The sequence below is a fragment of the Theropithecus gelada genome, chromosome 19 (assembly GCF_003255815.1).
Source record: "Theropithecus gelada isolate Dixy chromosome 19, Tgel_1.0, whole genome shotgun sequence".
NCBI classification, from domain to species: Eukaryota; Metazoa; Chordata; class Mammalia; order Primates; family Cercopithecidae; genus Theropithecus; species Theropithecus gelada.
In genome coordinates, this window is record NC_037687.1 from 11121312 (window position 1) to 11147761 (window position 26450).

At 55.0% G+C, this 26450-nt stretch overlaps 3 protein-coding genes across 9 annotated transcripts; 2 read left to right on the plus strand and 1 right to left on the minus strand.

Moving 5' to 3' along the window:
* Positions 1 to 828: 828 nt before the first annotated feature.
* On the minus strand, positions 829 to 4307 carry TMEM205 (transmembrane protein 205). 4 transcript variants are annotated; one of them, XM_025366002.1, is made up of 4 exons: positions 4133 to 4301; positions 3575 to 3683; positions 3311 to 3474; positions 829 to 1173 (listed from the first exon to the last, which is right to left on the minus strand). In XM_025366002.1, the coding sequence occupies exons 2-4, from the start codon at positions 3672 to 3674 to the stop codon at positions 868 to 870; spliced, it is 570 nt and encodes a 189-aa protein (XP_025221787.1). In that variant the 5' UTR covers positions 3675 to 3683; positions 4133 to 4301; the 3' UTR covers positions 829 to 867. The 4 variants fall into 4 exon arrangements, with proteins under 4 accessions (XP_025221787.1, XP_025221790.1, XP_025221789.1 ...); XM_025366005.1 differs by having other exon boundaries at positions 831 to 1173; positions 3575 to 3791; positions 4214 to 4307; XM_025366004.1 differs by having other exon boundaries at positions 831 to 1173; positions 3575 to 3791; positions 4133 to 4307.
* Positions 4103 to 13955, plus strand: CCDC159 (coiled-coil domain containing 159). Its single transcript, XM_025365995.1, has 12 exons — positions 4103 to 4209; positions 4486 to 4634; positions 7974 to 8007; positions 8257 to 8345; positions 8437 to 8518; positions 9463 to 9658; positions 10545 to 10612; positions 10702 to 10778; positions 12464 to 12585; positions 12806 to 12888; positions 13591 to 13707; positions 13884 to 13955. Exons 2-12 carry the CDS (start codon positions 4614 to 4616, stop codon positions 13886 to 13888), a joined length of 894 nt encoding a protein of 297 aa, XP_025221780.1. The 5' UTR covers positions 4103 to 4209; positions 4486 to 4613; the 3' UTR covers positions 13889 to 13955.
* A 466-nt stretch (positions 13956 to 14421) lies between these two features.
* On the plus strand, positions 14422 to 25348 carry PLPPR2 (phospholipid phosphatase related 2). Of its 4 annotated transcripts, none has more exons than XM_025365992.1 (10): positions 14422 to 14608; positions 15818 to 15992; positions 16676 to 16755; positions 19179 to 19367; positions 19470 to 19605; positions 20877 to 21148; positions 22152 to 22328; positions 23365 to 23487; positions 23813 to 23864; positions 23998 to 25348. In XM_025365992.1, the coding sequence occupies exons 3-10, from the start codon at positions 16690 to 16692 to the stop codon at positions 24339 to 24341; spliced, it is 1359 nt and encodes a 452-aa protein (XP_025221777.1). In that variant the 5' UTR covers positions 14422 to 14608; positions 15818 to 15992; positions 16676 to 16689; the 3' UTR covers positions 24342 to 25348. The 4 variants fall into 4 exon arrangements, with proteins under 4 accessions (XP_025221777.1, XP_025221779.1, XP_025221778.1 ...); XM_025365994.1 differs by having other exon boundaries at positions 23365 to 23471; XM_025365993.1 differs by having other exon boundaries at positions 19254 to 19367.
* Positions 25349 to 26450: the final 1102 nt, after the last annotated feature.

The window sequence follows — 26450 nt, forward strand, 5'->3', positions numbered from 1 at the left end:
CGGTGGCTCAAGCCTGTAATCCCAGCACTTTGGGAGGCCGAGGCGGGTGGATCACGAGGTCAGGAGATCAAGACCATCCTGGCTAACATGGTGAAACCCCGTCTCTACTAAAAATACAAAAAACTAGCCGGGCGTGGTGGCGGGCGCCTGTAGTCCCAGCTACTCGGAGGCTGAGGCAGGAGAATGGCGTGAACCTGGGAGGCGGAGCTTGCAGTGAGCCGAGATCGCGCCACTGCACTCCAGCCTGGGTGACACAGCGCGAGACTCCGTCTCAAAAAAAAAAAAAAATTAAATAAATAAATAAATAAATAAATGAGGGCTGGGCGCGGTGGTTTATGCCTGTAATTCCAGCACTTTGGGAGGCCGAGGCAGGCAGATCACTTGAGGTCAAGAGTTTGAGACCAGCCTGGCTAACATGGAGAAACCCAGTCTCTAGTAAAAATACGAAAAATTAGCCAGGCGTGGTGGCACATGCCTGTAATCCCAGCTACTCAGGAGGCTGAGGCAGGAGAATCACTTGAACCCAGAGGCAGAGATTGCAGTGAGCTGAGATCGCACCACTGAACTCCAGCCTGGGCAACAAGAGTGAAACTCCGTCTCAAAACAAAACAAAACAAAACAAATAATACATATGTCAGTGGTTAACAACATGTCTGGTATACAGCAGGTGCTCAATAAATGGGCATCATTATAGGAGAGGCTTACAGGCTAAAATGGCTGACACTCCAAATCATCATGCTTCATGAATGAGGAAACTGAGGCCCCTGGCTCTACCCTTGCCTGCCCCTCCCCCTGCTTCTCATGGGGGTGAAAAAAAGAGACAGCAGCCATTTCTGAAGAAGCATTTATTAGCATGCAGGGCCCATGCTAGAGGCTCCTTATTTCCAGGGCAAGGCCGGCGAGACAGAGCCCATTGCTCAGGACGCAGCCCAGATTGCAAAGAGAGGACAGCCCATGGTAGCGGAAGAAATTCTGGCGGAGAGCACTGTATTTGGGGTCCTTCTCTCGCAGCTGGCGGTAGGGATCGGGACCCTGGTGGCTGCCTGGTACCTCCCCACCCAGGCCTCGCTCCTTCTCCACGGTTTGCAGGGCCCACATGGCAGCTGTGGTGCGGGGCTCCAGCCAGCGGGCGTTGACAGTGGCCAGCGTGAGGCTCAGGAACAGCAGGTAAAGCTGGCAGGGACAGCAGAAGAGAAGGTGAGCCGTGCCTGGGAGGCCAGAGAGGCCCTAGGGAGGGGCTTTCTGTATCCTCGACAGCACAGGGGTGGGGGTGGGGACAGCACTGGATCAAAAAGCCTGCCTCCCCCTCTTTCCTTGAACCCAGACTGAGGGACCCAAAGCAGAGTTCCAGCTCTTCTACTCTGAAACTGGTTGCTCTGAAGGAAAAGCTCTATCCCCACCTCCTCTATTCCCCCCAAAACCTCCCGAGCCTCCTCTCTTCTGATACTCAGACTGGAAGTCCCCAGGGCAGGATCTCCTTCCTCAGTGGCCACAGCCCAGACCCCAGAAGCTGACATTGGACCCACAGAGAGTGAATAAAGTCTTTGAGTGGCTGGGCACAGTGGCTCACGCCTATAGTCCCAGTGCTTTGGGAGGCTGAGGTGGGTGGATCACTTGAGGCCAGGAGTTCAAGACCAGTCTGGGCAACATGGGCAAAACCCCATCTCTACTAAAACTACAAAAATGAGCCAGGTGTGGGGGCTGTCCCCCTGTAATCCCAGCTACTCAGGAGGCTGAGGCATGAGAATTGCTCGAACCCGGGAGGGAGAGGTTGCAGTGAGCCGAGATTGCACCACTGCACTGCAACCTGGATGACAGAACAAGACTCTGTCTCAAAAACAAACAAAACAAAACAAAAAGTCTTTGAAGGCAGGCATGGTGGCTCAAGCCTGTAATCTGTAATCCTGGTGCTTTTAGAGATAGGGGTGGGAGCATCCCTTGAGGCCAGGAGTTCAAGACCAGCCTGAACAACAACACAGCAAGACCCTCATCTCCTTTTTTTTTTTTTTTCCCTGAGACTGAGTTTCACTCTTGTTGCCCAGGTTGGAGTGCAATGGCATGACCTCGGCTCACTGCAATCTCCGCTTCCCGGATTCAAGCGATTCTCCTGCCTCAGCCTCCCAAATAGCTGGGATTACAGGTGCACGCCACCCAGTTAATTTTTGTAGTTTACTTAGTAAAGACGGGGTTTCACCATGTTGGCCAGGATGGTCTCCATCTCCTGACCTCGTGATCCGCCCACCTCGGCCTCCCAAAGTGCTGGGATTACAGGCATAAGCCACTGTACCCCGTCTCCCTATTTTTTTTAGTTAAGAAAAATGTTTTTGCCATTCTCACATTGCTATAATTCCATCTCTATTTTTTTAAGTATTTGAATAACTTCTGAGCCTGTTTCATTAAAATAAATAAATAAAAGAAAGAAAGAAAAAAAAGTCTGTGAAGTTCTAATTACCCATAATCCCCTCCTGTCTCTATGAGATTATTCTTGAAACACTTGTCAGAGCTCACTTGCCCACATCAATAGAACATAACGCAGGCAAGGGAAGGCCAGAGTAGAGAAATCTGAGATGCAGAGATAGTTTCTTGCCTTGTGGCCAGAAAAATGTGTGGAAGGCAGTAGGAAACCATAAATTCCCGGTTGGGCTGGTTTTTAAACAATAAACTGGGGTCAATGTACCAGCTCAGCTGAGTCACCACAGCTTGGCAGCAGGCCCAGCCAGCGGGAGGAGAGGGAACAGCAGCTAGCGGGGAGATGCTGGGGGATAGACAGGGCTGCTGGGGACTGTTGTATAGGCTGTGCACTGCTCAAGGGTATCCAGAGCCCAGCTTTGTATCTACCAGGAAGAAGGGGCTCCCCTCCTCTCCCCTACCCTCCCCTACTCTCCCTTCTCCTTTCCTCTCCTGTCCTCTCCTTTCCTTTTATTTTTTTGAGACAGAGTCTTGCTTTGTCACCTAGGCTGGATTGCAGTGGCGTGATCTTGGCTCACTGCAACCTCTGCCTCCCGGGTTCAAGCAATTCTCCTGCCTCAGCCTCCTGAGTAGCTGGGATTACAGGTGCACACCACCATGCCTGGCTAATTTTTTTGTATTTTTAGTAGAGACGGGGTTTCACCATGTTGGTCAGGCTGGTCTTGAACTCCTGACCTCGTGATCCACCCACCTCGGCCTCCCAAAGTGCTGGGATTACAGGCGTGAGCCACCATGCCTGGATTTTTTTTTTTTTTTTCCCCTGGAAAAGGTGTAGCCATAGGCGCTCATTGGGGTCCTGGGAATAAGTCTCCAGAGGGCAGTGGCACTCAAAGTCACATACCTGGCTGGCCTCCCAGAATGTGAGCTGAGCCCAGGCATGCTGTGAAGCCAAGATGCAGAGGTTGATGAAGGCACAGCCCATGGAGATGTGGAAGTAGAAGGGGAAGAGTTTGCTCTGCGCTAGTCCGAAGGTATGTCGGGGAAGGCCTCGGAAAAGCAGGAAGCCTGCAGGATATGGGCACCACAGGGGTGTTAGAGCACTTACCGCCCTCTTATTTCTATCCCCACCCCAGGTCCCCATGACATCCAAGCTGAGGGTCCCTACCTGAGACGAAGGTCACCCACATTTGCATGCCCCAGGCACCTGACAAGACCAGTAGATGGACCATCTTAATCAGGCCTCCTAGGTTCCCGCCTTCCTCCATCTTGCAGTCCTGGGAAGGAGGCACGGGTGGCTCAGAACTTTACCTTTGCCTCGTGCGTGGCCTTCAGACCCTGTGAACCCGCTCGGGGACAGGGTTACGGCCAATCCGGCAGAGATTCTGGCAAAGCAGCCCAGGAATGAGAGTGAGAAAGGCCCAAAACAGTCAAGGCCCAAAAACAACCCTCGACCCCATCTCTCCAAATGTCAGCCCTCAAGCTCTCAGGCTGTCTGGACCTCAATCTCCATGCCACTTCAGAGGCCCCCAAATTTCAGCCCCAGCAGCTCCAGCTCATAGCCCTAGGTCTTCAGAGATCACTCCACTAATTCCCAAACATCACCCCAGGGATCCAGTTCTGACATCCAAGACCACTTTTCTCATAAAATAATCCCGGATATTAGGTGAAGATCCCCAAAACCCCGAGGAAACCCCAAATCTCATCCCGAGGACACCGATCCCACCGTTAGGAACCAAGACCTCAACCCGCAGCACCCGGATTCCGAGAACAGAGGCGTCGGGGCCAAATGGGCTGAATTCGGTACCTCACTCCCACACCCCCGGGTGGACAGCGACCCTCCTCCGCCGCGTCCCCTCGTGGGTTTCCCCCAAGAATTCGTCCCGCCTCCCAGCTGAGCCTGAAACCAATCGTATCGTAGATCTGCACCTTTCTATCCCGCCCTCTTGGGTATTGACTAATCGTACAATCCCCCCCTGGGATCCCGCCCTCTCCACGGCCTTTTATCCAATTACACCGCGGCTACTAAGCGCTGCTGAAGCGTGAAGGCGCCAATGAGGCCTTCAGCTACTCTGGCAGGGGCGGAACTAAAATGCCGGCCACACCCCTCTCTGTGACTTCTTCAGCCTCTGAGCGTTTTAATGCGATGGTGTCCCCGCGGGATCAAACTTCAGCGTCACGGCTGAGGACTGGCTTCGTGGTCCCTGATGGGAGAGCATGAACAGGTGGTATGTGGTAGGTGGGGTTCTGGAGCCTGGCGGGTGCAGAATTCACAACCCAGGGGGCGGAACCAGGATGATGACCCCGCCCCCTTCCCTAAATAATTCTCCCAGGAGGGACGCGGAAGCAACAACCGGATGGGACGGGGAGAGAGGAGGCACGACTGGGGACCTAAACTGGCTCCCAAATGCCTCTCCTTTTCCCCTCCAAGCCTCCCAGGCTTCCTATGGTCCCTAAGTCCCAGGTTCTCAGCGTGACATTCCAGAGCAAACACAGCTTCCCATTACTCTATACCAGGCACTGGCATGGATTAATTTATTTAATCACAACATCCCAGTAAGGTGAATATTATGACATCTCGTTTTTTTGTTTTTTTTTGTTGTTGTTGTTTGTTTGTTTTTGAGGCGGAGTCTCCCTCTGTCGCCCAGGCTGGAGTGCAGTGGCCGGATCTCAGCTCACTGCAAGCTCCGCCTCCCAGGTTTACGCCATTCTCCTGCCTCAGCCTCCCGAGTAGCTGGGACTACAGGCGCCCGCCACCTCGCCCGGCTAGATTTTTGTATTTTTTAGTAGAGACGGGGTTTCACCGTGTTAGCCAGGATGGTCTTGATCTCCTGACCTTGTGATCCGCCCATCTCGGCCTCCCAAAGTGCTGGGATTACAGGCTTGAGCCACCGCGCCCGGCCGACATCTCGTTTTTATAGTTGGGGACACTGAGGCAGGGAGAGGTTCAGTAACGAGACCAGTATTACACAGCTGGAAGGGACAGAGCTAGGATCTGAACCTAGGCCATCTAGCCGGAGAGTTTCCCTGCTTAACCATCATACTCTGCTGCCCCTGGAAGTGAGGACCTTCCTGAGGCAGTGACTCACGGAGGGGCAGCTTAGGACATTTCAGGCAGAAGAAAAACGTGTACATCACAGGGTGTGTGTCAAGATCCAGTGAATGCTTAGGGGATGCCCGGCACTCAATTAGGTGCTCAGAAAATAGGAGCCTAAAAAAGGATTAAGGAAGATTTTACCGAAGATATGCTGAATAGTTTTTGTTTGTTTGTTTGTGTTTGAGACAGAGTTTCGCTCTTGTTGCCCAGGTTGGAGCACAATGGCATGATCTAGGCTCACTGCAACCTCCGCCTTCGAGGTTCAAGCGACTCTCCTGCCTCAGCCTCCCAAGTAGCTGAGATTACAGGCATGCGCCACCACACCTGGCTAATTTTGTATTTTTAGTAGAGACGAGGTTTCTCCATGTTGGTCAGGCTGGTCTCGAACTCCTGACCTCAGGTGATCCACCTGCCTTGGCCTCCCAAAGTGCTAGGATTACAGGTGTGAGCCACCACGCCCAGCCTGAGTAGAGTTTTGAAGAGCGTGTAGGAGTCTTCCAGGTCGACTGAATCAGGCAGAGGGCCTAGCAAGGGCGACAGAAGAGAAAGGTCTAGAGGATTTGGGGGAAGAGACTGAGTGTGACTCAGGGCAAGGTGCCTTTCACCTAGAAATTCCTCCAGGCAGACCTGCCCCAGATATCTCCATCTGTGCCATATCTGGCTATACTAGAGGGGGAGGGGAGTTGGAAGTGAGACCCAGAGCTCAGCTGTTTCCTGTTCCCAGCCTCTTCTAGCGCAGGCCTGGGCCCCAGTTCAGCTAACATCTATTGAACAGATATGCCCTGCCTCTCCTGCTCACACGCTATGGCTGGCATTCACCTGTGGGGTCAGGTCCAAGTTCCTGGCTTGGCCATCAATACCTTACTGGAGCTACTCTGCTAACCTCCTGCTGCTTCCTCTTGGACCTCGATTCAGCCATCATGAATTTACCAGCATAGAGCATGTGGTTCCACACCTCCAAGCTTTTGCACATACTGTTGCCTGCCAGGAAAGCCCTTCCTTTAAGCCAATGTCAAGGTCCCTTTTTTCTTTGAACTCTTCCGAGGCCTGATTTTTTTCTTTGGGGCCTCCTGGGTCCTTCTCACTGCCCAGACCAAACCTTGGGGCTGGGATCATCTTTTTTTGTTGTTTTTTATTTCTGGAGACCGAGTCTCACTCTGTTGCCCAGGCTGGAGTGCAGTGGTCCACCTCCCGGGTTCAAGCGATTCTCCTGCCTCAGCCTCCTGAGTAGCTGGGATTACAGGCGCCCATCGCCACGCCCAGCTAGTTTTTGTATTTTTAGTAGAAACGTGGTTTCACCATGTTGGCCACGCTGGTCTTGAACTCCTGACCTCAAGTGGTCCTCCCGCCTTGGCCTCCCAAAGTGCTGGGATTACAGGCGTGAGCCATCACTGCTGGCTGCGCCTAGCCTTGGGATCATCTTTCATCCAGCTTTGGCTCCTACCATAACTGAGAAGCCTTGAGTTTAGGGCTGAGGCCTCTCTGGCATGTCAGGGAGGGTCTGGGGGCACTGGGGACATGGGGACTTATCTCAAAGCAGCCCCTGCTTCCCTACTCACAGCGACCCTCTTTTGGCCGGCCTGCCCCGGGACCCTGACTACTCTGTGTCCTGCCTCTACTCACCTCCCTCACCCTCCAGCGTGTGTTTGCCTGCTAACGTGAAGTGTGACAAGTACTGGGGTTCGTTGGGGGGCTGCCATAGGGCTGGGGACACTGGGAGAGGCTGGGAATGTGAGGAGTGCCCTGCATTGTCCCTCAAGGAAGCCCTCACCCCTAGGCTCTTCCTCGGACAAGGCTCTGGAGCGTACAGCTCACTGGTCCAGGACCCCAGAGCCAGAGACCTTGGGACGTCCTGCTTCTGGGGACACAGTGAAGAGTGCAGACTGCAGGCCAGGGTGGGGCTCGGGGCCTCCGCCACATGAGGCTGCCCCCTCCCCCAATCCAGACCTGCAGAAGGAGTGCTGTAATGACCAGGACGTTTTGAAGAGGCATCACAACGTAGCTAAGGTCACCCCCACCCGGGAAACCCCTTCAATGCCAAAAACCACTGCAATCTACTGCTGTGGGGCTTAGGGAAGGGGCTGTAGGGCAGAGGGACTCCCATGAACACACCCACTGTGTTTCTTCAGCACCTAGAACAGCGCCTGGCACTCCGCAGGCCCTCACTAAGCAAGTCTTGAATGGAGGAAGGAATGGATGGAAAGAAAGAGTGTGGTTGTGTGTCTTCCATGGGGATTTGACTGTGATTGTCTCTCAGCCACATAAGTGCACTTCTGAGCAAGTGTAGTATGTGTAGCCCAAGGGGGAGGTGCATGAATATGCCCGGAGTGGAGCTTTGCCTGTACTTGTGGTTTGGGACACCCAGAACCGAGGAGATCCAACTTTTGTCCAGCCCGCCAAACTGGGTTGAGGTTAGCAAGCAGGCAGCTCAGGGACAAATTTCTCCTCCCATCTCATCTCTCTTGCCTAGAAGCCCTTGGAGACCAGCTCCTCCAAAGTCAAAGGTGAGAAATCTCCTTTCCAACGAAACTGTGTGGGGAAGACCTGCTGGTTTCCAGCTCTACCCTCTGCCCCAGCATCAGCTGACCCCCTGCCATGGTCACCCATTCACTCCTGCCCAAGACTGAGTGGGACCCTGTTCCATATCTTACCCCTGTCCCTACTTCTACTCTGAGCCTCTGCTGACCTCTGCCCTGCCCTTGCCCCAGACCCCCCCCCTTACAGCCCTGGCTCACCCTGTCCTCTGCCCACAGCCAAGACCATTGTGATGATTCCTGACTCCCAGAAGCTCCTGCGATGTGAACTTGAGTCACTCAAGAGCCAGCTACAGGCCCAGACCAAGGTGAACCGCCTTGGCCCTGCCCCCAGCAACCTCTCTTTCTCCTTGCCCTCCCCTCCTTCCTCCCACCCCAAGGCTGACCTCTTTCCCCCAGGCTTTCGAGTTCCTGAACCACTCAGTGACCATGTTGGAGAAGGAGAGCTGCTTGCAGCAAATCAAGATTCAGCAGCTTGAAGGTGAGGACTGGCCAGAAATCAAGGTCAGGCTAGGCCAGGCATGGTGGCTCACACCTGTAATCCCAGCATTTGGGGAGGCCAAAGAGGGTGAATCACTTGAGGTCAGGAGTTTGAGACCAGCCTGGGCAACATGGTGAAACCCCATATCTACTTAAAAAAAAAAAAAAAAAAGAGGCCCAGTGCGGTGGCTCAAGCCTGCAATCCCAGCACTTTGGGAGGCTGAGACGGGCAGATCACGAGGTCAGGAGATGGAGACCATCCTGGCTAACACGGTAAAACCCCGTCTCTACTAAAAAATACAAAAAAACTAGCCGGGCCAGGTGGCGGGCGCCTGTAGTCCCAGCTACTCGGGGGGGCTGAGGCAGGAGAATGGCATGAACCCGGGAGGCAGAGCTTGCAGTGAGCTGAGATCCGGCCACTGCACTCCAGCCTGGGCGACAGAGCGAGACTCTGTCTCAAAAAAAAAAAAAAAAAAGAAAGGGAAAAAAAAGGCCGGGTGCGGTCACTCACTGCTGTAATCCCAGCACTTTGGGAGGCCAAGACAGAAGGATCACCTGAGGTCGGGAGTTCGAGACCAGACTGACCAATATGGTGAAACCCCATCTCTACTAAAAATACAAAAATTAGCCAGGCATGGTGGCGTGCATCTGTAGTCCCAGCCGCTCAGGAGGCTGAGAAAGGAGAATTGCTTTCTGCGAGGCGGAGGTTGCAGTAAGCCGAGATGACGTCACACCACTGCACTCCAGCCTGGGAGACAAAGCAAGACTCCATCTCAAAAAAAAAAAAAAAAAAAAAAAAGTCAGGCTGGAAGCTGGTCCTGTTGGGATCAGCTGGGCCAGGCCAGGGTGAGAGAAATTGGGAGAGTCTGGGTTCTGGGTCAAGATTAGGACAAGCTGGGTTCTGGGTGGGATCAGGGCTCAGTCAAGGTCCCACACTGTCTGCAGAGGTGCTGAGCCCCACAGGCCGCCAGGGAGAGAAGGAGAGGCACAAGAGGGGCATGGAGCAGGGCCAGCAGGAGCTATATGGGGCCCTGGCCCAAGGCCTGCAGGGGCTGGAGAAGACCCTGCGTGACACTGAGGAGGTGCAGCGGGCCCGCACCACTCGCTGCCTACAGCTGCTGGCCCAGGAGATCCGGGACAGGTGGGGGATGGCGGGAGGGCAGCCTGGAGTCCATGGGAGAGAAGGGAGACCCAGAACTGGGGAATGGAGGCAGGATGGGGGAAATGGCAGACGCCTGGGGGAGGGGGACTGAGGGATGGTGGAAAGCCTGAGGAACAAGAAGAGAGGATGAGGCCGGGTGTGGTGGTTCATGCCTGTAATCCCAGCACTTTGGGAAGCTAAGATGGGCGGATCACTTGAGGTCAGGAGTTCGAGACCAGCCTGGCCAACATGGTGAAACCCCATCTCTACTAAAAATACAAAAATTAGTCGGGCATGGTGGCGGGTGCCTGTAATTCCAGATACTTGGGAAGCTGAAGCAGGAGAATCACTGGAACCCAGGAGGCAGAGGTTGCAGTGAGCCGAGATCACACCACTGCACTCCAGCCTGGGCGCCTGGGCAGCAGAGTGAGACTCTGTCTCAAAAAAAAAAAAAAAAAAAAAAAGGAGAGGAGGAGAGGCTCAGGGGAGACAGGTGGCTTGTGGGGGTGGGGGAGTGGGAAACGGAGAGGCCAGAAGGCAGGGAAGACAGAAAGCTGGAGGTGGGATGGAAAAGGAGGCCAGGGGATCAGAAGGGGGGATGGCAGGAAAGACTGAGAGGACAGGAGGCTGGTGGTGTAGAAAGTTGGGGACAGGAGGTGGGGAGGTGGAGGCCAGGTGATAGGAGGCTGAGTGGGGTGGGAGAGGCTGAGAGAATGGGAGGCTAGGGATCAGAAGGAGAGGATGGGGATGAGGGTAGGGGGATTGTAGAAGGGGAGGGAAAAAGGGCAGGGAGGTGCGGGGGGGACAGAGCTTGGGAGGATGGGTGGAGGGAGGGACATCAGGGGCCAGGCAGGGAGTGCAAGTCTAGGCTGCACTGTCCCCTCAGCAAGAAGTTCCTGTGGGAGGAGCTGGAACTGGTGCGGGAGGAGGTGACCTTCATCTATCAGAAGCTCCGTGAGTGCCTGGAGCCCACATCCGGTGGCGGGTGGGGGGTGGGGTTCCTTCTTCAGCCCCCTGTCCCCCTGAGCCCCCTCCCTCCACAGAGGCGCAGGAGGATGAGATCTCAGAGAACCTGGTGAACATTCAGAAAATGCAGAAAACGCAGGTGAAATGCCGCAAAGTGAGTGCAGGAGATGGGGACCCTGGGGAAGAGTGGGAGACAGAGGGATGGGGATTTCAGCCAGCTTCCACCATGAGATTGGAGCCTGGATTCAAATCTCAGCTCTGCCACTCACTGCTGCGTGACTGTGGGCAAGTCATTTGACCTCTCTGAGCCTCAGTTTCTCCATCTGTATAATGGGTGTAATAATAATTCATCTTGGCTGGGTGCGGTGGCTCATGCCTGTAATCCCAGCACTTTGGGAGACTGAAGTGGGTGGATCACCCGAGGTTACAAGTTTGAGACCAGCCTGGCCAACATGACGAAACCCCGTCTCTAATAAAAATACAAAAATTACCCGGGTATGGTGGCGTGTGCCTGTAATCCCAGCTACTCAGGAGACAGAGGATGGAGAATCGCTTGAACCCAGGAGGCGGAGGTTACAGTGAGCCAAAATCATGCCATTGCACTCTACCCTGGGCAAAAAGATCGAAACTCCATCTTAAAAAATAAAGAAAAAGAAAAAGAAAATTCATCTTGTTGGGTGCTGTGGCTCATGCCTGTTATCTCAGCACTTTGGGAGGCTGAGGTGGGTGGACTGCTTGAGCCCAGAAGTTCAAGACCAGCCTAGGCAACATTATAAAACCCTGTCTCTACAAAAAAACAAAACAAAAAAACAAAACAAAACAAAAAAATGAAACAAGAGGGTGTGGTGGCACATGCCTGTAGACCTAGCTACTCAGAAGGCTGAGGTAGGGGGATCGCTTGAGCCTTGGAGGTTCAGGGTGCATTGGGCCCTGATAGTACTGCACTCTAGCCTGGGTGATAGAGTGAGACCCTGTCTCAAAAAAAGACAAAAAACAAAAACAAAACAAAAAAACCCCACTCATCCCTACCTGATCAGGTGTCTGTTTTAGCTGAGTATTATGCACTTAAATGCAGCCTGGCATATACTAAGTGCTATATAGCGGTCACTTTTTACTATTGTCATCATTATTTATTTTGTTTTGTTTTTTGAGACGGAGTTTCGTGCTTGTCACCCAGGCTGGAGTACAATGGTGCGATCTCAACTCACTGCAATCTTCACCTCCCGGGTTCGAGCAATTCTCCTGCCTCAGCCTCCTGAGTAGCTGGGATTACAGGCGCCCACCACCATACCCAGCAAACTTTTTGTATTTTTATTTTTATTTATTTATTTATTTATTTATTTATTTTTTATTTTTATTTTTTTTGAGACAGAGTCTCGCTCTGCCGCCCAGGCTGGAGTGCAGTGGCGTGATCTTGGCTCACTGCAAGCTCCGCCTCCCGGGTTCATGCCATTCTCCTGCCTCAGCTTCCCGAGTAGCTGGGACTACAGGCGCCCGCCACCTCGCCCGGCTAGTTTTTTTTTTTTGTATTTTTTTTAGTAGAGACGGGGTTTCACCGTGTCAGCCAGGATGGTCTCGATCTCCTGACCTCATGACCCGCCCGTCTCGGCCTCCCAAAGTGCTGGGATTACAGGCTTGAGCCACCGCGCCCGGCCACTTTTTGTATTTTTAGTAGAGATGGGGTTTCACCATGTTAGTCAGGATGGTCTCAATCTCCTGACCTCGTGATCCGCCTGCCTCAGCCTCCCAAAGTGCTGGGATTACAGGCATGAGCCACTGCGCCCGGCGCTATTGTCATTAGTATTATGATTGCCGTTCTCTCATCCGTCCCCACCCCAGATCCTGACCAAGATGAAGCAGCAGGGTCATGAGACAACTGCCTGGCCGGAGACTGAAGAGATACCGCAGGGAGCCAGTGGCTGCTGGAAGGATGACCTCCAGAAGGAACTGAGTGATATATGGTGATGCTCAGCCGTCAGTCTGACCCCCAACCCCCATCTGAACCTCTTCCCCCAGCGGGATCTGGCAGTGACCACCAGAATCTGGAGCCCACCTGAGTCCAGACCTCCCTCACCCCCTAGGACTCACCCCCACCACGGCCCCCAACCTTAGCCCTACTGCTGTCCACACCCTGAGCAGTCTGGAGTCTCCCAGGGCCCCCAGCTCCTCATCTTCCTGCAGGTCTGCTGTGCACGTGCTGCAGAACTCCATAGACGGCCTCACCATGTGCTCGGGGGCCCGTCCCAAGGCCTCAAGCCTCAGGGGTGAGGGAGACTGAGAATTGCTTAAGGGTGGGAGGTCATTGTGTAGCTTCACTCAGGGGGACTATGCTCAGAGAGCCTATTTGGGAGTCACATCTGTTGGGTGTTATTCTATGGTCACATTAAGTAGTGTTCTGAGGTCACATTAAGGAGTCACTGGAGGTTTCATCCAGGAGTCATTCATGGTCACATTCAGTCACTTGGATCTTATAGAAGTCCACGGGGACTCCATGCAGTAGCTCATGCCTGTAATCCTAATATTTTGGGAGACCAAGGTGGGAGGATTACTTGAGTCTAGGAGTTTGAGGCCAGCCTGGGCAACATAGTGAAACCCCATCTCTTCAAAAAATGTAAAAACTAGCTGGGTGATGGTGTACCTGAAGCTGAGCATGCCTGTAGTCTCAGCTACTCAGGAGACTGAGAAAGAAGGACCGCTTGAGCCTGGGAGGTCGAGGCTGCAGTGAGCCGTAATCGCGCCACTGCACTGCAGCCTGGGCAACAGAGCGAGACCCCATCTCAGAAAAAAGTGTCAGTCAGGTAAAATTCAAGGGTCATTGAAGTCATAATTTGGTGTCACATTAGATCACATTCAAGGGACTTGGGGGTCATGGTTTAAGTATCAGTGAGGTATACTATGAAGGGACACAGGGCCTATGTTTGGGGGTTACTCAAGGGTTACATTCAGGGTACCTATCCCTCCTGCAGGCCATAAGGGGCACCGGTGCCTGAGCCCTCCACTCGCCTCCTGGGACTCTGACTCTGACTCTGACCAGGACCTCTCCCAGCCACCTTTCAGCAAGAGCTGCCGCTCCTTCCCACCCGGTGCAGATCCTCCCCAGTCCCCCCCTCCACCCATTTCCCTCCTGACCTGCCCTTGACTCCCACAGTTTAGACCCTTGGAACAGGCCCAGATCCTGATCTGGGCATGAGATCCCTGACCTGCAGCCACGGAGTCCCCTGGACCTGGCCAGGCCCTGACCCACCCTCTCTCTCCACAGCTTGAGCAGCCGGGACTGCTCTCCCTGAAGACCCCTCCAGAGAGAAAATAAACTAGCCGAAACCCTCCTCTAGCCCGGACTGTCAGTCCTGCTGCTTCCTGTGCCTAGGAATCCCCCTGCCCTCCCAGTTTACTCCTCATTGGTCGGGGGGAGGGGTGTAAAGACCCCAGGGGTCATTCGGGATGTGTGGGCTTGGAATCAGGGGACATTTGAAGCCAGATTTAATATATGATAAGGCAAGGAGTCATTCTGTCCAGATATGAGAGGCCAGACAGACTTCCACACTGGCCACAGAGCCTTCCTTTCTGGGGGGCCCTGGCGAATGGGGAAACTGAGGCCCAGAGAGGGAGGGGCGCAGCCCAGGGACATGCTCTGAAGCCCTGCCCTCCTATGACCCTCGGAGCCCCGCCCACCCCAGGGTCCTCCCTCTCTACTGCCATTCTTGGTTCCTTCCCCTAATCGATGCTAACACGCCCCGCCCCCAAGATCACGGAGGCCCCGCCCCACCCCGCTAATGAGGCCCCGCCCTACGGAGGCTATGTAAGTGAGACGCCCGGAGGCCCCGCCCCTCCCTCCACCTCGGAGTCTGCGCGGCGCGGCCCGGCCCGGCCGACCGCGTCTCGGTCTCCGTGTCTGCCAGCCTGGCCGGCAGTCCGTCTGTCCATCCCGCCGCGCCGGGGCAGTCTAGGCGGAGCGGGGGCTCAGGCGGCGGTGGCCTCGACGCGGTGAGAGGAGGGGCTAGGGGCGCCCCTCATTCCCTCTCGTGGGCTTCCCACCCTCGGTGTCGGTCCCCGGTTCCTGAGGGTCGGGTCCCTCCGGGTCCAGCGCGGGGAGGGGTGGGGGAGGGGAGGCAGCGAGCTGGGGGAGGGGACGGGGCTGGGGGAGGGGACCCCGGCCCGAGGAGCACAGCACTGGTGGTGAGGGTGGCTGTGGGTAACTGTGATTGTGTATGGTTGTCATTGTGTGTCTGTGTGTGGTTGTGTAACTGCCATCGTGTGGCTGTATGACTGGGATTGTGTGGCTTCAGGAGGTCCGCGGGTGTGTGTCACTGTCATTGTGCGGCTGTCGTTGTGGGTGTCACTCTGATGGTTTGTGTGTGTGTGTCTGGCTGTGCTGTGGCTGCCATTGGCCCCCCGTGTGGCTGCTGTCTCTATGTGTGACTGTCTTGGTGTTCGTGTGGCTGTGTGCATAGGACTGTCATTGTGTGGCTGCTATTGTGTGTTCATTCTGATGGTGTGTATGTGTGTGTGGCTGTGGTCGTGCGCCTTGTGCCTTTTTTGTGTGGCGTTGTGAGTCTGTGTCATGGTCCATGGATGTGGCCATGTGGTTGTGGATGGCACCGTGTCTCTCCCCTGTGACTGTCGGTGTGAATAAGAGATTGTGTGTGTGTGGCTGTCGCTGAGTGCCTTGTAATTGGGGGTGTGACGCTGTGATGGGTTCTGTGACCCCCATTGTGTGTGGTGACTCTTTCTTTTCTGTGACTCTTAAGTGTGTTGCAGGCCTGACTGTGGGTCACTGACCCTACAGTTAGGCGTGGGGGCTTGTGTGGGACTGTGATGTGTGTAGGGTCTCCTATATGTCCCTCTCTGTTTGGCCCTGGGTGGGAGTGGTATCTGGGTGTCTCTGACAGGCTGTGAGCCCACTGTGCGTGAGTATTCACTGACATGTATTGTGTGTGTTGGACACCTGTCTGAACAAGGGGGCCCTTCTTGTTCACTGCAAAGTGGCGCCCAGCACAGTGCCTGGAAGTGGGCAGGTGCTGGGTCTTCACTGTGGGATGGGTGAACGCTATGCCATGGTTTTGTATGTGTGTGTCGGGGGGGGGGGGTGCCAGGATGGAGGCTGCAGCTGGGTTGTGCTTCCTAGGGGTGACAGCATGGGTGACCATGGGTATCTAGGACCTCTGGCGACCATCACCCCATATCACACTGCAGAATGAGCGTCGTGGGTGGGGTGCTGGACCCAGAGTGCCTACCCTCGCCTGCCTGGGCCTCAGTTTCCACATCTGCACAATGGGGGTGACCATCCCTGCCCTGCTGGCCGCCAGGAGCGGCTGTGAGTCTTCGGGCGTGGATGCAGCCTGGGGGAAGCCATAGGGCGCTTTCACAGGTGAGATGGGGCTGGGAGAATGGGTGTAAGCAGGTGTGACTGTGTTGAGCCCTGAAGCGCTGGGGACTGGGGGTAGCCTTGGGGGAGGGAAGAGGAGAACTGGGAGGCAGACCAGCTGGGAAGAGGGGGAAGGAGGGAGAGGCAGCTGGCAGAGAAGGAGGGCTTGGCTATCAGCCCAACCAGACACGAACACCACAGCCCATGGGGACAGAGAGAGGGGCCCCTGTGGAGGCCATGGAGGAAGAGACTCAGGGGAAGGGTCTGGTAGGGATGGGGAGCCCCTCGGGAAAGAGGATGGGGTCCCCTAAAAACTAGTGGGGACCCTTCTAAGTGCCATGGGGGAGAGGTTCCCATGAGGCTGGGGAGTCTCTTCTAAAGGCCCACCTCCTAAAAGGCATTAGGTCAGAGCATCCCATGTAGGCTATAGAGGAAGGGGACCCCTGTAGAATATCAGGGAGTGGTATCAGGGGAGGCAGTTGTCCCCAGTAGGGTCAGGACCAACAGGGTGGGACCTGGATTGCAGAGGCGAGGCCAGAAGGCTCAAGGGGCAGAGTCAGGGCTTGCCCGGGTCTTCAGGGCCAGGGGTGTGGCCAAAGGACTCAGGGATGAAGCCAGGGTCCCGGTGACCTGAGACTTCCCCTAGGCACACCCCTGGGACTCCCACTCCCTCCCCACCTCTGCAGGCCTGGCCTTCACCATGGCGGGAGGGAGACCGCATCTGAAGAGGAGTTTCTCCATCATCCCCTGCTTTGTCTTCGTGGAGGTGAGGACCCCCGTACCTCTCCCAGAGAGGGCGTGCCTATCTCTGTCTCTGTCCAACCTCAGTCTCCCTATCTGTACCCACTTTTCCATCGCTGGGATCTCCCTTGCTGGCCCCTTTCTCTTGAGAAGTGGTTATGAGCTTGGATTGAGAAGGGCCACTCCCCAGGGTCCAATCCCTCTCTGCCCCATCCACACTGCAGGGTGCTGGACACCACAGGTACCCCTGAGCCTCAGTTTCCTCATTCATAGAATGGGCATCAGCAGAGTCCCAACTCCTAGGGCTGTTCTTTGTTTTTTTTGTTTTGTTTTGTTTTGTTTTTGAGATGGAGTTTCGCTCTTGTTGTCCAGGCTGGAGTGCAATGGCGCGATCTCGGCTCACCGCAACCTCCACCTCCCAGGTTCAAGCGATTCTCCTGCCTCAGCCTTCCCAAGTAGCTGGGATTATAGGCATGTGCCACCAAGTCCAGCTAATTTTGTATTTTTAGTAGAGATAGGGTTTCTCCGTGTGGGTCAGGCTGGTCTCGAACTCCAGACCTCAGGTGATCCACCCACCTCGGCCTCCCAAAGTGCTGGGATTACAGGCATGAGCCACCGCGCCCGGCCTTTTTTGTTTTGTTTTGTTTTAGATAAGGTCTCACTCTGTCACCCAGGCTGGAGTGCAGTGGCATAATCTCAGCTTACTGCAACCTCCACCTCCTGGGCTCAAGCAGTTCTCCTACCTCAGCCTCCCAAATAGCTGAGACTACAGGCGTGTGCCATCATGCGCAGCTAATTTTTCTTTTTTTTTTTTGAGATGGAGTCTCGCCTGTTGCCCAGGCTGGAGTGCAGTGACGCGATCGCAGCTCACTGCAGCCTCCACCTCCCGGGTTCAAGCGATTCTTCTGCCTCAGCATCCCGAGTAGCTGGAACCACAGGTGCATGCCACCACGCCTGGCTAATTTTTGTAGGTTTTTAGTAGAGACAGAGTTTCACCATCTTGGCTAGGCTGATCTTGAACTCCTGACCTTGTGATCCACCCGCCTCAGCCTCCCAAAGTGCTGGGATTACAGGCGTGAGCCACCGCGCCCGGCCTATGCCCAGCTAATTTTTGTCCTTTTTGGTAGAGATGGGCTTTCAACATGTTGGCCAGGATGGTCTAGAACTCCTGACCTCAAGCAATCCTCCCGCCTCAGCCTCCCAAAGTGCTGGGATTACAGGTGTGAGCCACCACGCCCGGCCTCCTAGGGCTGTTCTAAAGGTAAAGTGTATTAATTCATGGACAAACTTGGTAAGACCCCCTCCCCACGGTGAGGGTTAGACCTGTGGTAGCTGCTGGTACCCCTACTCCTCCGATTTCTTTCCTTGTGGGAGAGTCTCTCCACCTCCCACTGTCTGTCTGTCTCTCATCTGAGCCTTGGCCCTAGACTCACTCTCCCCATGCCCATCTCTTCTCTCACTCTCTCTACAACTCCCTTCCCTTTTCCTCTCCCTTCTTTCTTCTCTTGCTTTTTTCCTCCTCTTCTCCCCTCCTTTCCTGGTTTCCCTCTCTCTCTCTCTTTTTCTTTTCGTTCCTTCCTTCTCTCTCTCTCTCTCTCTCTCTCTTTCTCTCTTTTGAGATGGAGTCTTGCTCTGCTGCCCAGGCTGGAGTGCAGTGGCATGATCTTGGCTCACTGCAACCTCCGCCTCCCAGGTTCAAGTGATTCTCCTGCCCCAGCCTCCTGAGTAGCTGGGATTACAGGTGTCCACCAGCATGCCTGGCTAATTGTTGTATTTTTAGTAGAGACAGGGTTTTGTCATGTTGGCCAGGCTGGTCTCAAACTCCTGATCCCAGGTGATCCACCTGCCTCAGCCTCCCAAAGTGCTGGGATTACAAGCATGAACCACTTTTTTCTTTATTTTCTTTTTTTCTTTCTTCCTGTCTTTCGGCCATTCCTCTTCCTTTCTTTCTTTTTTCTGAGACAGGGTCTCCCTCTGTCACCCAGGCTGGAGTGCAGTGGTGCCATCATGGCTCACTGCAGTCTTAACCCTCTGGGCTGAGGCAATCTTCCTTCCTCAGCCTCCCAAGTAGCTGGGACTATAGTTGTGCAGAGATGAGGTCATGCTATGTTGCCCAGGCTGATCTCAAACTCCTGAGCTCAAGCAATCCTCCTGCCTCGGCCTCCCAAAGTGCTGGAATTACAGGCATGAGCCGCTCGCTGCACACGGCCTCTCTCTGTTTCTATCTCCTTCTCCTTCTGTTTCTCCTAAACCCTGGCTCTTCTCTCACCTCCTTTCCCCATTTCTCTCAGTCTCTCTCCCCCTTGTCTCTGTCTCTCTCCATCTTCTAGTTTCTGTCTCTAACCCATGTCTCTCCATCTCTGTATCTCTGCCTCTGTGGCCTCAGCTGGAGCCCTGACCCTCTCTCTTCTCTCTCCGCCACCTCTCCCTGCCCTGGCTTGGTGGCAGTCGGTGCTGCTGGGCATCGTGATCCTGCTTGCTTACCGCCTGGAGTTCACGGACACCTTCCCTGTGCACACCCAGGGATTCTTCTGCTATGACAGTACCTACGCCAAGCCCTACCCAGGGCCTGAGGCTGCCAGCCGAGTGCCTCCTGCTCTCATCTACGCACTGGTCACTGCCGGGCCCACCCTCACGGTGAGACAGTGAAGACCTCCTAGGAGGCAGGTGGGCCAGGTGAGGGTGGGTGAGGGGATGGGCTGGAAGGCCAGGAAGACTCTACCTTGGTCTTGCCCACAGATCCTGCTGGGGGAGCTGGCGCGTGCCTTTTTCCCCGCACCACCTTCAGCCGTCCCGGTCATCGGGGAGAGCACCATCGTGTCCGGAGCCTGCTGTCGCTTCAGCCCCCCACTGCGGAGGCTGGTCCGCTTCCTGGGTGAGAGATATGGCCCGTGATCAGTCCCATGGTAATGGTCGGGAGGTGGGTATAGAAGGAAAGAGTCTTGGGCCTGACAGTCATCATAATTCCAGGCTGGGCGCAGTGGCTCACGTCTGTAATCTCAGCACTTTGGGAGGCCAAGGTGGGCGATCACCTGAGGTCAGGAGTTCAGGACCAGCCTGACCAACATGGCGTAACCCTGTCTCTACTAAAAACACAAAAAATTAGCTGGGCATGGTGGCGGGTGCCTGTAATCCTTGAACCTGGGAGGCAGAGGTTACAGTGAGCCAAGACTGCACCAGCCTGGGCAACAAGAGCTAAACTCCATCTCAAAAAAAAAAAAAAATTCCAGGGAAAAGCTGGGCATGGTGGTGCATACCTGTAGTCTCAGCTACTTGGGAGGCTGAGGCAGAGACTCAGCTACTTGGGAGTACCAGCTACTTGGGAGACTGAACAAGACCCCACCTCTTTAAAAAAAAAAAAAAAAAGGGAATTCCAGCAGGGAAGGAAGAGGACCTGGAATTGCCATGGTGGGGATGTTAGGAAGCAACAAGGGACTTAGGCTCAGGCCAGATGTAATGGAGGTTCTAGGGATATGGGTGGGGCCTAACCCAACCATGATGGCAACTGTAGGAAGAGGGTCCCAAAATGCCACAAGGAGAGTCTCAGGCACAAAAGAGAGACACAGGCACAGGACAAACACCCTGGGGCCCCTGGGTAGGGAGATGAGACTCTGGCTGTGCTTTAAATGGGGTCCCAGCCTCAAGTGGTGGCTGTGGGAAAGGGGGAGGGGCAGAGCTTACCTATAATAGTGGTCCCAGGGGCAGACGGTGGGAGACCCAGCTCTAACTTACTAGTGGCCCCAGGAGGAGAGTGATGAACTCAGTCGTAGCCAGTTTAAGGGCAGGCAGGAAGCGCCCAGGTATGCCATTAGGGTTTTCCCTAGCCGTCCTAGGCATGGGGTGGATCCTGATGTAATGGTGTTGGGTTGGCCGGGAGGTCCAAGCCCAGCTATAATGGGCTCCAAGGGAGGACCCGCCCCGACATAGTGGTAATCCTAGAAAGACAGGGGCCAGATAATGAGGGTCTCTGGGGGCAGGAGGCCTCAGAGTGTCTTCATGGTGGTCCTTAAGGGGGATGTTGGCACAACTACGGGGTCCCAAGTGTGCTTTAATGACAGTCACAGGAAAAGGGAACTAAGAGGCCCAATGGAACCAGTGGGAGCATCGGGCCCGGCGCATGAACCGCTTCCACTATCGCACCCCTAGGTGTCTACTCCTTCGGCCTCTTCACCACAACCATCTTCGCCAACGCGGGGCAGGTGGTGACCGGCAATCCTACGCCACACTTCCTGTCTGTGTGCCGCCCCAACTACACGGCCCTGGGCTGTCTGCCACCTTCTCCGGATCGGCCAGGTCCCGACCGCTTTGTCACTGACCAGGGTGCCTGCGCTGGCAGCCCCAGCCTCGTGGCCGCCGCGCGCCGCGCCTTCCCCTGCAAGGACGCGGCCCTCTGCGCCTACGCAGTCACCTACACGGCGGTGAGCCTCGGGAGCTTCGGGGTTGGAAATGGGTGTGAGGGCTGGACAGCGCCCAGTGGCCTGGAAGCCGCCAGAGCTGGATCCTGTGCTCTTCCACGCCCCTGGTGCTGTTGGAAGCTCTCGCTCCACGCCGCGGCCTGTTGGAAACTCTAGTTCCTCCTCCCAGATCCTAGCCACGCCCCCAGCCAGAGCCTATCGCCGTCCATTGCCTCCGGCCCTTGCTCTCTGGCCACGCCTCCTGAGCCCGTAATGCGAGAGAAGCTATTGGCTCCACCCTATGGGATCAGGACACTATCCCTGATGTGCAAGACTCGGAACCCCTAGAGCCTAGCCAGGCCCCCAGGATGCTACAGGCGCTAGATATTAGCTGGGAGACTGGGTAGATTGGATGGCTTCCTGGAGCCCTTGCCCCTCTCCTTGGGACCTTGTTCTCTCCCATTGTAGCCCTGGCCACACTCTTTGCTCTTAACTGCTCTGGGATTTCTAACTCTGTCCTCTGCTTTTTCCTGCTCACATACCCTGTTGCTTCAACTCTTTTTTCTGGCATCCGGGTTTATGCTCCCATATTGTCAGTAGTCCCCTGGGGGTCAGGAGCTCCACCTCCTACAGCTCCTGGACCTGCCCCCTTAGCCCTGACTCCACCCTCTGGTTCTGTGGCCACGTCCTAACCCAGCAAGTGTCTGTCCTCATCTACGACTCTGGACCAGGGACATCTGGGCCCCAGACCTTGTCCTCTGCTCTTGGGAGCTCTGGCCACACCTAGCCCTACAAGTGGTGCCCATGAGACTCCAAGACCTCAATCCCTGACCCCCACCCCCCTTTGCCGTTTTAGTCACGCTCCCTGGAAAAGCCCACTGGGAAGTCCATGACTCCATCCCTGGAACCCCTGGCCACACCCTCCAGCCCCAACGCTCTGGCCATGCATTCTAGCCCAGAAAAGAGCGTCCACTTGGGTTCAGAGACTTGCCTCCACTTGTCCCCTGACCAGTCTGACTCCCCACAGATGTACGTGACTCTCGTGTTCCGCGTGAAGGGCTCCCGCCTGGTCAAACCCTCGCTCTGCCTGGCCCTGCTGTGTCCGGCCTTCCTGGTGGGCGTGGTCCGCGTGGCTGAGTACCGAAACCACTGGTCCGACGTGCTGGCTGGCTTCCTGACAGGGGCGGCCATCGCCACCTTTTTGGTGAGTCCCCTCCTCAACCTTCCCAGCATGGAACCTTCCCATCAGCTCTCTGACCCAAGAGGCAGGACCACATGATGGAGAAGGGTGTGGACTGTGTGTGACCTTGGGCCAGTCCCTTAACCTGACCCTTCCTGGATATTCTCATCTCATCTGTGAAATGAGATACCAGGATCAGGGTGAGGCAAGGCCTTGAATGCAAATTTTAAGAGGGTGCCCAAACACTTAGTAATCAAGATTAATCATATTTTAACAAAACATTTTTAAAAATCAAAGTTAATACAAAACTATCATAATGTACAGAAATATAAAAATTCTAAATAAAGACGAATCAAGACTGGGTGCAGTAGCTCACGCCTGTAATCCCAGCACTTTGGGAAGCTGAAGTGGGTGGATCACTTGAGGCCAAGAGTTCGAGACCGGCCTCGTCAACATGGCGAAACCCCGTCTTTACTAAAAATACAAAAATTAGCCAGGCGTAGTGGTGCAAGCCTGTAGTCCCAGCTACTCGGGAGGCTGAAGCAGAAGAATTGCTTGAACCCGGGGGACGGAGGTTGCAGTGAGCCGAGATCGCACCACTTCACTCCAGCCTGGGTGAAAGAGTGAAAGTCTGCCTCAAAAAAAAAAATTAGCTGGCAACGGTGGTGCACATCTGTAGTCCCAGCTACTCGGAAGGCTGAGGCAGAAGAGTCGCTTGAACCCAGGAGGTGGGGTTTGCAGTGAGCTGAGATCACACCACTGCACTCCAGCCTGGGTGACAGAGTTTGACTCTGTCTCAAAAAAAAAAAAAAAAAAATTAAACCCTGCCCCTGTACAACTTGGTCTTACTTGCTTTACCCTAGTCCAGACTCTGTGGGATAAATAATAATTGCACCTACCTCATAGTAAAATGGAACCAACAGTGCCTGGCACATACTATGCATTAGCTGTTTTTGAAAACCTGAGCTCAGTTTCCTTATCTGAAAAATGGGGATGGTATTTACATAGCTCCTATGTGACTGACCCCAGGCCTCAACACTGTCCTCTCCCTCTGTTCCAGGTCACCTGCGTCGTGCACAACTTTCAGAGCCGGCCACCCTCTGGCCGAAGGCTCTCTCCCTGGGAGGACCTGGGCCAAGCCCCCACCGTGGACAGCCCCCTCGAAAAGTTAAGTGTGGCCCAGGTAAGGGGGGCCGGGGGCTGCTCCCGGCTGGAGAGGGTGGTGGGTGGAGGGGGCCAAGGAGGCAGGAAGGAAGTCAGGCAAGAGGTGGGGGTCTCAGAACCATGGGGAAGTGGAGGGATCACCCATCTCTGTGGACACAGGTCCTGGGGGGACAGCCCCAAAGAATGAAAGGGAGCACCCCCGTCTTCTTCCCAAGGGGACACGGTTAATCATGAGAACTGTGGTTGTCTTTTCCGTGGGATTCTTCACCTGATGAGCTCCTTGTGGCTGTGGCCGGTAGGGCCCAGGGGGCCACTAGCCCCTTCCCTCTGTCTCTTTGTCTCAGGAACCCGAGGTCTGCAGGCCGCATTCGACACCGGCACGGCTCACCCCATCCAGTGAGTGTTGGGGGTGTGGGGACTAAACAGGGGGACTTTCAGGTGGGCAGCTACTGCCCCAGAGGTCTCACCTAGGTTTTTATGCTGCCTCCCAAGTGTTCTGATCCCCTGATATCTGGCTTCTGACCACCAGAGTCGCAGAACTGCGCCCGCCGTGGCCACCTGATCCCCAGCTGCGTGTCCTCCAGGGCCCCAGCCATGTGTTCGTCGCCCCGTGTGCCCCGCCCTCGATTGAGGTCTGAGCCGACGCCCTTGCCCCTGCCCCTACCCCTGCCAGCGCCCACCCCCAGCCAGGGCCCCTCGCCTTCCTCCCCCGGACCTGGGGGGCCAGGCGGGGGTGGTGGACGTGGCCGGAAGCTGCTGCTGCCCACGCCCCTGCTGCGGGACCTGTACACCCTGAGTGGACTCTATCCCTCCCCCTTCCACCGGGACAACTTTAGCCCTTACCTGTTTGCCAGCCGTGACCACCTGCTGTGAGGCCCGACCACCCACCCAGAATCTGCCCAGTCCCCACTTCTTCCCTGCCACGCGTGTGTGTGCGTGTGCCACGTGAGTGCCAAAGTCCCCTGCCCCCCAAGCCAGCCAGACCCAGACATTAGAAGATGGCTGGAAGGACATTTGGGAGACACCTGCCTCTCTGGCCCTCTGAGATATTCAGATGGGCACAAATGGAAGGTGGGCCCTTGCCCCTACTCTTGCCCTTTTAAGGGCCAAAGCTTGACCCCATTGGCCATTGCCTGGCTAATGAGAACCCCTGGTTCTCAGAATTTTAACCAAAAGGAGTTGGCTCCAGCCAATGGGAGCCTTCTCTTCACTTCTTAGAATCCTCCTGCAAGAGGGCAACTCCAGCCAGTGTTGAGCGACTAAACAGCCAATAGGAGCCCTTGGTTTCCAGAATTTCTAGAGTGGGTGGGCATGATTCCAGTCAATGGGGGACCGCCCGTGTCTAAGCATGTGCAAAGGAGAGGAGGGAGATGAGGTCATTGTTTGTCATTGAGTCTTCTCTCAGAATCAGCGAGCCCAGCTGTAGGGTGGGGGGCAGGCTCCCCCATGGCAGGGTCCTTGGGGTACCCTTTCTCCTCTTAGCCCCTCCCTGTGTGCGGCCTCTCCACCTCTCACCCACTCCCTCCTAATCCCCTACTTAAGTAGGGCTTGCCCCACTTCAGAGGTTTTGGGGTTCAGGGTGCTGTGTCTCCCCTTGCCTGTGCCCAGGTCATCCCAAACCCTTCTGTTATTTATTAGGGCTGTGGGAAGGGTTTTTTCTTTTTTCTTGGAACCTGCCCCTGTTCTTCACACTGCCCCCCATGCCTCAGCCTCATACAGATGTGCCATCATGGGGGGCATGGGTGGAGCAGAGGGGCTCCCTCACCCCGGGCAGGCAAAGGCAGTGGGTAGAGGAGGCACTGCCCCCCTTTCCTGCCCCCTCCTCATCTTTAATAAAGACCTGGCTTCTCATCTTTAATAAAGACCTGTTTGTAACAGAAGTTTGGCCACCTGCCTTCCTCCCCCGGGTGGTGGGGGGTGCGGAGGACTTTCATCGTGGGTCTATGGATGTCTGTGGAGCTGGGTGTGGGTGTACTGCTGCAGTGTATCTAAGGACGATTGTGGAGAGGCAGTGCGGTTTCATGGGGCTCGAGACTTGGGCTGAAATCCTGGCTCAGCATTCTGGGCTCTGTGGCCTCAGGAAAGTTCATTCACCTCTCTGTGCCCTTGTTTCTTCATCTGTCAAAGGCAAACAGTCACTCAAGCCACCAAGGCACACAAACCCACATCAGGAGCCGTACATGCCCTGTGTGTCTCAGACCAGGGCACAGAGGGCACAAGGAATGGGGTGAGGATACCTGGGGGTCCTGAGAGGGATGGGGGATGCTGAGGGGCACTAAGAACCTCCAAGCCGAACACCTGGCTGCATGGATGAGCGCAGGGTGCTGAGTATGAGATTACACCGAGATCCAACCCCTCTGAGAACTCAGCAGATACTGGGGATGTTCAAAGGGTCAGGGAGAGGGAGCCACAGGACCCCTCCTGCAATCGGGGCTCTGAGGGTCTTCAGATAGGGCATTTGGGACCTAGAGTCACCCAGGCACCAGGAAAAGGGAGTCTGTTTCCTTTCTCTCATTAATTAATTCATTCAGCAAACACTGTAAAACCCCTACTGTGTGCCAGATGGTCTTAATCTGTTCCAGCTGCCATAACAAACTACCGGGGACAGGATGGCTTATTTATTAAATTATTTAAAAATAAATTTCTCTACTACTATTAAATTTCTCTACTAATTATTTAAAAATATGTTTCTTATCTATTATTTATTTTGAGATGGAATCTCGCTCTGTTGCCCAGGCTGGAGTGCAGTGGTGCAACCTCGGCTCACCGCAACCTCCACCTCCCGGGTTCAAGTGATTCTCCTGCCTCACTCAGCCTCCTGAGTAGTTGGGACTACAGGTGCGCACCACCACGCCTGGCTAATTTTTTGTATTTTTAGTAGAGATGGGATTTCACCGTGTTAGCCAGGATGGTCTCGATCTCCTCACCTTGTGATCCGCCTGCCTTGGCCTCTCAAAGTGTTGGGATTACAGGTGTGAGCCA

Excerpts from the sequence above, each read along its gene's own strand:
- CCDC159 (XM_025365995.1), top strand. The coding sequence starts at position 4,614 with ATGGGAGAGCATGAACAGGTG. Across the intron at positions 8,519-9,462 it reads CAAGATTCAGCAGCTTGAAG|AGGTGCTGAGCCCCACAGGC; the intron begins GTGAGGACTGGC and ends CACTGTCTGCAG. Across the intron at positions 10,613-10,701 it reads CTTCATCTATCAGAAGCTCC|AGGCGCAGGAGGATGAGATC; the intron begins GTGAGTGCCTGG and ends CTCCCTCCACAG.
- PLPPR2 (XM_025365991.1), top strand. The coding sequence starts at position 15,957 with ATGCAGCCTGGGGGAAGCCATAGGGCGCTTTCACAG. Across the intron at positions 15,993-16,635 it reads GCCATAGGGCGCTTTCACAG|GCACACCCCTGGGACTCCCA; the intron begins GTGAGATGGGGC and ends GACTTCCCCTAG. Across the intron at positions 21,149-22,151 it reads ACGCAGTCACCTACACGGCG|ATGTACGTGACTCTCGTGTT; the intron begins GTGAGCCTCGGG and ends GACTCCCCACAG.
- TMEM205 (XM_025366002.1), bottom strand. The coding sequence starts at position 3,674 with ATGGAGGAAGGCGGGAACCTAGGAGGCCTGATTAAGATGGTCCATCTA. Across the intron at positions 3,475-3,574 it reads GTGGGTGACCTTCGTCTCAG|GCTTCCTGCTTTTCCGAGGC; the intron begins GTAGGGACCCTC and ends CATATCCTGCAG. Across the intron at positions 1,174-3,310 it reads CATTCTGGGAGGCCAGCCAG|CTTTACCTGCTGTTCCTGAG; the intron begins GTATGTGACTTT and ends TGTCCCTGCCAG.